The following is a 7933-nucleotide window of genomic DNA, read 5'->3' as shown; positions in this document are numbered from 1 at the left end:
TCACATGGTCCTTCTTTTTGTCACCTAAGAGATATTATAAAGCACTGAAAAGAGAAATAGAATGAAAGACAGAAGACCTGCCTCAGGCTAGGAGTGGAAGCAGCCTGGGCCCTAGATGAATTCAGACCACGGTCTAGTCTCAGTCCTGTCACTTACCAGCAGTATAATCTTGGGGAAATTACCAAGCACTATAAGCCTTAGATGCATCCTCTGTAAAATGGGTTTGATAGCCATCTTGTAGAACTGCTGGAATGTAGATAAAGAAAAGCATTTGACACAGTGCCTGGCATTTATTATAACTTAATGACTGGCAGTTATTTCTAATATTATTTTGTCCCCACAATGTATTCCCCTCTCCTCTGAGATTTTGTTTTTATCCGGGGCATCTCAAATAACAAGCAGCTCAATAGGAAGTAGCATATCAAATCAGGCAAAAATGCAGCTTCACGAAACTCATTAAATTTTTCCTCTTAAGGATATATTAATTTGGGTTATGGGTTACTCTTCTCCAGCTGATATAACTCAAAGCTCCTAGAATTTAAAGACTAACTCCTTCCTTCCCTCCCAGCTGCTCATTCACCCAAAATACTATTTTCATTCATTTCACTGCCACCAAATCCTAGACTTTGCTTAGATTTGGCCTAACTACACTCAAGATAACCTACCTTTAATGTGATTTTAACAGGGTGGGCTCTGGCTCTCTCAGCCCAGGGAGAGGGGTGCTAGCCTAGTGGCTTCTGGGTACCACCTCAAGAGAGTATCACCCAATTCTCAAGAAATCACTGCAGATGATATGTATAGAAAACCTTCATTCACTGTGTTAACTGCACTGGGACAAGAGTTCAGGGCACCTTCCATATCTACCCCAGGTGGAGATCTCCCTCTGGTTTTGTCCATGATCCAAAGGTAAACTACTAAGCAATTTTCCATTCCAGGCTTTTCTCTCATCCCTAAAATACACGGTCTGAGAATCTGGCCCCTGCCACCACCCACAGCTTAACTTATAATTAACTCCCATAAAAGGAATGCAGTTTCCCAAAGCCCCAAACTCCCTTGACACAGGACATTTCTATTCGACGGCTATCGTCTGGAGTCTCACCTCCTCACTCCTTTTTTTCACTTGTTCTTTAGGTAATGGAGGGTAGCTCACCATCTTCCTGATATGACTGCTGCTCCTAACTTCTAGCAGGTGTGTGTTCTGCTTATCCTAGAATTTCCACTATTAACACAGTGCTTACCAAAGAGAAAATATCCAATTAATGTGTGATGAGTAAATGAGTCAGTGAGCAGTCTTTCATTTATTAACATTTATTAAGATTACTTCTACTTTCTTGAATAAGCCAAGCAAATCCAGGTATATATATTTTAATTTTACAGAATAGACTAAAGTGGTAATGGGAATTCAAAAATGAACCTTTTATAGTTTTACATTTTTCTCTATTGTCTGCTGAGTTCTTTCACACTTCCAAGGAAATGCATATTCCAATGTCATGTTATCTTGTTCCAGATTACAAAATAAGATGGAAAGTTCCCCAAGTTGATTTGTAAAATATCAAAACTCCTGTTCTCAAAACTGATAAACAGCAATAAATGTGTGACCAATGTCATTCAAAAACAGATTCTAAAGCTAGTAAACTTATTAAAAGAAAGAGTATTTGAAAAATACCAAAAAGAAAAAAGAAGATAAACTTTCAAGCAATGCATACAGGAACAGGGACACAAAGTTGTTACACAGTATATTCTCCTCAGCCTTGACCCTGGCTTTCCTCTACTTAGAACTCTGACTGCCCTCTCCAAACGCAGGGTGAATATTCGGGTTCATTCTTCAGTTGGAGCAGGAGCAGCTGCTGAGCGATGCTGCGCAGTGAACACAGCAGTAGTACTACACACTGGGCTTATTCTGGCCCTGACTCTCTCTCATCTCTTAAAGCCTCCTCCCACCAGCATGAGAAGGTAATGGGGTCAGTCCCTTTTATCTTTGCCAAAAATTCCAGAACTTTCATCTTGCTAGTTTCAGCATGGGCCCTTGGACCCCACAGGAATTCGTACCGTGGAGGATCACTATTAGGCACCTTCTGGTACACCAGATAATTCTGCTGCACCCAATCTCTGGTGAGGAGCTTCCTGGGCTCCCCATAAATGAAGTGCTCCCTCCCAGCATACACTCCTATCATACTCAGGAAATCCCAGATATTTTCCTCAGGGGTGCAGTTGCCCTCTATGAAGATCAGACCCAGGATGATTATCAGCAGGCCATTTTTAGGCATGCTCTGGTTATCACTAAGTGTCTCAACATGGGTGAGGTCTAGTGAGTTAACAAGGACATATGAGTGGATTTGGGGGTCTACTTCCTTCACATCAATGCCAGAGATCACCTCTAGGCACTTACAAGCTTTCTTGAAGATCACAGGGAATTGTTTCTTGTACCTTTTGATGACAACCTTTAGCATTTCTGCCTTTGTGATGGGCTCCTTCAGTCGATACTTGAGGATCATGAAATTCACCAGATCAGCCACCTTCTCATTTAGCAGGTTTCTGGGCAAGGACTTGGTGTCTGCTGGGGCCTGGAGAGAGTGTGTGTCATCTTCTTCTTGGCTGCTGGAGCTTCCATCTGATGTGCTCCATGATGAGGAGGAGGAGCTCTGAGGACACCGGGGAGGACCCAGTGTCACAGCAGCAAGCTCCTGCTCCTCCTGCTGCTCCTGCTCCATCTGCTCCTCTTGCTGCTCCTGTTCCTCCTCCTCCTGCTGGTCCTGCTGCTCCTGCTGCTCCTGCTGCTCCTGCTGTTTCTGTTCTTCCTCCTGCTGCGGCTCCAGCTCCTTCTCTGGGGTGCCCGGGATCATAGGAGAGGAAATGGGGGAGGTAGAGGGGTAGGAGAAGGTGAAAGAACAAGAGGAAATGGAGGCAGTCTCTTCCTCCTCCTCCTCTTCAGCTGTGGGGACCCGTATCTCACTTAGGATCTGAAAGCCTGGCTCAAAAGTAAGGCGTGGACGCTCTGAAGAGTGAAACATGATGACTCTTTTCGGAGGCATGAGGTAGAAATGTGAGCAGGATGGTGGGAGATGGGATCCCACGGGCCTGGGGGACAAAAGGAGAGGGTCAGCGGCCTCAGCAGAGAAATGCACCCTTGGCATCTCTGACAAAGGCTGCCTTACAGGTCTCCTCTTTGGGGGATGCTCTAGGGCCTCACGGGGCTCCTGTCTCCCGGGACAGTTTGTCCCCTAGGAACCTGTAGGAGGATGTGAGAAAGCTCCCTGGGGCGCGGCCAACCAGCACAGCCCAAGGCTTCCAGGGCTAACTGTGGGCGGGCAGGATCAGTCACTGTGGATTCTCTGTTCTGGGGTGGGTGGGGTCCTCGGTAGACATTCAGGGTGTGCACCTCACCTTGACCCCTAGCACTGCCTGGGCTTCCTCTGCTCTACTGACCTGAGGACACATGCCTCAGACCAAGGCCCTCACCTCGCGGATCCCGGAGCCCCTGGTAGGTGAGCAGGGCCGGGTTCTGTGAGGTCCCCACTGTTGTGGAGTGGATGATTCCCTCCATGCTAGGGCTCTCACCTTTCCTCTAACAAGGCCTGTGCCCCCTCCTCCCCTGCCTCTGCTAGCCTAAGGCCAGATCTCACATTCCTGAGACAGATGGGAAGGAAGTGAAGGTGCTTCCTGCCCAGGGCCTCTGGGAGTGACAGCAAGGGCTGAATGAAGTCTGTGGGTTCCCACTCTCTCCTAGCTGAGGGTTACCCTCATTCCTCACATTAATGCCTGGTAGGTTCTGAGACTCCTCCCTCTGCTGCCCTGAGTCTGGCCTCTTCAGAACAGGCCCTCACCTCCCTGAGACCACCATGAAGGAAGTGAGGGTACACCATACTTGGCCGCTGTGCCCAGGGCCTCCGAGAGCTGACATCAGGGAAGGGCAGGGCTGGGTGTGCCTTCAGTCCTCACTCAAGGTCCTTACTTGAAACTTTGGCATAGTCTAGGACTCTTCTCTCTGCTTCCCCTCAGACTGCTCAGAACAAGGCCCTCACCTCCCTGAGAACCATGGACAAAAATGAGGCACCACATCTTGCCAGCCCTGCTAGGTCCTTCCAGTGCTAACAGAAAGATCTGAGCCCACGTGTTCTGTGGTGGGGCTATCCTCAATCCTCCCTCATGGCATCCATCTTTACTCCTGACAGGGCCGAGGCCACCCTCTGCTGACTGGACATCACTCCCTCAGACCATGACCTCACCTCTCTCAGACACCTCCCTCACCCTTGCAGAAAGTGAGGGCATACTATATACAGCCAACTTTGCCTGGTCCTTCCAAGGCTGAGGACAGGAGATGGCCAGGCTCTGTGGAGTCTTTTCTTTCTAGGGTTGGAAGTACCTTTAGTTCTCACCAGGGGTCCTTACCTTGACTCTGGTGGAGCTTGGGACTCTTCCCTCTTCTGACCTGATGTGGCTCCCTCAGTTGACCTGTCTTCTCACTCAGACCAAGGCCTTCACCTTCCTGGGTTCCTCAAGACAAAAGTGAAGAGATCACATTCAGCCACCCCTGCCTAGGGTCTTCCATGGCTGACATCAGGGGCTAGACCCCTTCTGTTCTGGGATGGGGTGGTTCCCTCTGACTTCCCTCAATGTATTCTTTACTCCTGGCAGGGCCTCGGCCCACCTTATCTGGAGACCTGAGACCATCCTCCTTAGACCAAAGCTTTATCTCCCAGGGACACCTCCACTCACCTCTCGCAGGAAGTGAGAATACACCACATCTGGGCATTCCTGCCCAGATTCTCCCAGGGTGGACAGTGGAGACAGGATGGAATTTCCGTGAGACTCCTGTCTGGGTTGAAGAGTAACCTTAGTCCTCCTTCAAGGCCCTTACCTTACCTTGACCCCTCACAGATTCTGGGACTTCCCCCTTTGCTGATGTCATCAGCTCAGACCAAAGCCTTTACCTCCCTGGGACACTCGAGACAAAGTAAAAAGATATCAAATCCAGCCACCCCTGCCTGGGGTCTGTTCTGGCATAGGGAATTTACTCAATCCTCCCTCAAGGTATTTATCTGTATTCCTTACAGGGCCTGTCCTACCCTTTGCTGACCTGAAGTTTCCTGCTCCAACCCAGACCTCAACTCCCTGAGAGGCTCCAACCCCTTGACTTCTGGTAGAGCCTGTGGCAAAAGTGAGAGTCCTCTCCTCTGGTCACCTACTCAGATCCTCCCAGGGCTGAGATTCTGTGGCATCCTTCTCTTCAGGGAGGGGGGCCTTCAGGCCTCACCAATGGCCCTTACCAGACTCTTGCCAGGGCCTGGGACTCCTCCCCCTTCTGAACTGATTTGGCTCCCCCTCAGACCAGCGCCCTCACCTCTCTGAGACCCTCCCACACACAAAAGTAAGGAAATGCCATATCTGGTCAATCTTGCCTGTGGTCTCCTGGGGCTGACAAGAAGGGCACAGATGGGTTGGAGCCCCCTCTAAGACGGGTATTTTAAGGGTAGGTAGAGGCCAAATCTACCTAGGAAGGAAGGTCATCTCAATCTTCCCAGAGACTTCTCTTTAACCTGAAGTCCACACCTCAGTAAAAGGCTCACCTCCCTGAGACTCCCAGAATGCAAGTCAGTAAACAGCACATTGGCAACCCGGCTATGTGACCTCCCAGGGCGGACAGGAGGGGCAAGTTTCTGTGAGACCACTCTCTGCAGGGTGAGAGGTCCTCTAAATCCTCCCTCAGGGTCCTTATCTTGACACTTGGCAGCATGTGGCGCTCTCTCTCTGCTGGACATCCATCAGACCAAGGTCCTCACCTCCCTGAGACTCCCCGCCTCGAAAAAAGTGAGTGGAAGCCCACATCTAGTAACCATCCTTGGTTCTCACATGTGAGAACCTCCGGATAAAATAAAAGAGAGGTCACAATTTGCCACCCCTTCCCAGGATCTCGTAGGGCTGACAGCAGGGGCTGAATCCCATCCATTCTGTGGCAGAGGATATCTTCTGCCCTCCCTCAAGGTACTCATATTGCTCCCTCAGACAAAGGCCTCACTTCCATGAGACAAGCCCCACCGCTTCCTGGAGGGGTGAGGGAGCATCACGTCTGACCACCACTCCCTGAGTCCTCCCGTGGTTGACAGTAGGGGCAGAGTAGGGGGTTTTGTGGGGCTCCTCTGTCTGTAGAAGGTCCCCTCACCCATTCTCAATATATTCCTATTAATTCCTGACAGGGCCTGCATCTCCTCCCTTTTTTTGACATGAGGATGCTCCGTCAGCCAAGGCCACCATCTCCCTGAGATGCCAGAAAAAGAAGTCAGGGAGCTAAAGAGGGGCGCCTGTGCTCCACAGCCCTTCTCAGGTTGTCTCAGGGCTGACACAGGGCTGGGCGTCTGTGGGCCCCGCTGGCTGGACCGTGAGGCCCCCTCAGCCCGCCATGAGGGTCCCCACCTTAACACCCTTCAGAGCGGGGACACTCCTTCTTCTGACCCGAGTCCCGCCCCGGCTGACCAGGCCTCGGCCCCTCAGACCCCCATGACGGTGCAGGGGGTGAACCCATCCAGGCCGGCCGGGGCGCCCCGGGGCTGACAGCGAGGGGCGGGTGGGGGCCTTCCTCCGAGTCCTCACCTCGATGCCCGCCGGGCAGGGCCAGGGGCTCCCCCTCTGCCCACCGGAGTCCGTCCCCATGCGCCCCAACCGACGGCGCCTCCAGCCCGCAGACCCCAGGGTCAGGACACATCACATCCGAGAACCCTCCGGGGCCTCGCGGGCCCCTTCCCTGTGGGCCAAGGGGGGCACTCTCCTCCCTCTGCATCCGCTCCTGGCCCGGGTCCAGCCCCGCGGAGGAGCCCGGCCACTCAGACCCGCGAGGCAGGACTCAGGAGACGCCCGGCCGCCCACAGCTGAGAGCAGGGCGGGGGGGGGCGCTCCCCTCGGTCCTCAGCTTGACGCCTGGCAGGCTGGGCCTCGCTGCCCTCTTGGCCCGGGTCCACGCTCACTAACGAGCCTCCCCTTGCTTGCAGCGGGCCACACCCTACCCAGGAAGTCTGCCTGTATTTCTCAGGGCTGACAGCAAGCGCTAGCGCGAGCGGAGGGGGGCTTCTCCTCCCTGCTGGCCGCACCTCACGCCGCGCCGCCCGGCCCCTGAGCCTGGGGCTCCCCCTCCCCTGACTGGGGTGGGGCCCTCAGACCAGCCTCCGGGCCCTCAGACCTCCCAAGTCCGAGTCCGGCGACGCCGCAGCTGACCACCTGCGCCCGCGGCCTCCGGGGCCCACGGCACCGGCTGGGCAAAGCTGCGCCCGAGCCTCTGCGGTGCGGGGGTCTCTCCCTCCGGCCTCAGGGTCCTCACCTTGAAGCCGAGCGGAGCCTAGGGAGCCTCTCTCTTCTGACCTCAGTCCGCACCCCTCAGAGAAGGCTTCACGTCCCTCAGGCTCCCGAAGTGCAGGTCCCCACACACCACATTCGGGGGCCCAGCTGGAGCCTATCCGGGAGGATGCAGGGGCGGGGCGCGGCGCGGGTTCCCGCTCTGTCTGCGGGGCGGGGCCCGGGTTCCCGCTCTGTCTGCGGGGCGGGGCCCGGGTTCCCGCCTTACGGTTGGGTCCAGGGTTCCCGCTCTGCCTGTGGGGCGGGGCCCGGGTTCCCGCTCTGCCTTATGATTGGGTCCGGGGTTCCCGCTCCGTCTGTGGGGGGGGGCCGGGGCTCCCCGCTCCTTCTGCCGGGCACTGAGGCGTCCGCTCTCTGCAGAGCGCGGACACGTTTCCCGCTCTGGGGTGGAAAACCACGCAGTCTTGCCTCAGAGTCCGCACCTTAACCCCGGCAACTGCCTGGGCTGCTTCTCTCGTGGGCTCCAGCACAGGGCCCTCCCCTCCGTGAGAACATCAAGGCGGGAATCGGGGAGCGTTCGGTCAGCCGCCATGAGCCAGGGCTACGGAGGATGGGCTTCACAGACAGGGCAAGCACCCCTCCCCGCTCC

General features: G+C 54.3%; 1 protein-coding gene across 1 annotated transcript; it reads right to left on the bottom strand.

Moving 5' to 3' along the window:
* Positions 1-1329: 1329 nt before the first annotated feature.
* Positions 1330-7431, bottom strand: LOC105067083 (melanoma-associated antigen 8). The gene is made up of 3 exons (XM_045514889.2): positions 7310-7431; positions 4390-4486; positions 1330-3078 (listed from the first exon to the last, which is right to left on the bottom strand). The coding sequence occupies exon 3, from the start codon at positions 3030-3032 to the stop codon at positions 1896-1898; it is 1137 nt and encodes a 378-aa protein (XP_045370845.2). The 5' UTR covers positions 3033-3078; positions 4390-4486; positions 7310-7431; the 3' UTR covers positions 1330-1895.
* Positions 7432-7933: the final 502 nt, after the last annotated feature.

Source organism: Camelus bactrianus, chromosome X, assembly GCF_048773025.1.
Source record: "Camelus bactrianus isolate YW-2024 breed Bactrian camel chromosome X, ASM4877302v1, whole genome shotgun sequence".
Classification (NCBI taxonomy): domain Eukaryota; kingdom Metazoa; phylum Chordata; class Mammalia; order Artiodactyla; family Camelidae; genus Camelus; species Camelus bactrianus.
The sequence above is the reverse complement of the archived record's forward strand: the minus strand, read 5'-3'. Positions and strand labels throughout refer to the sequence as shown.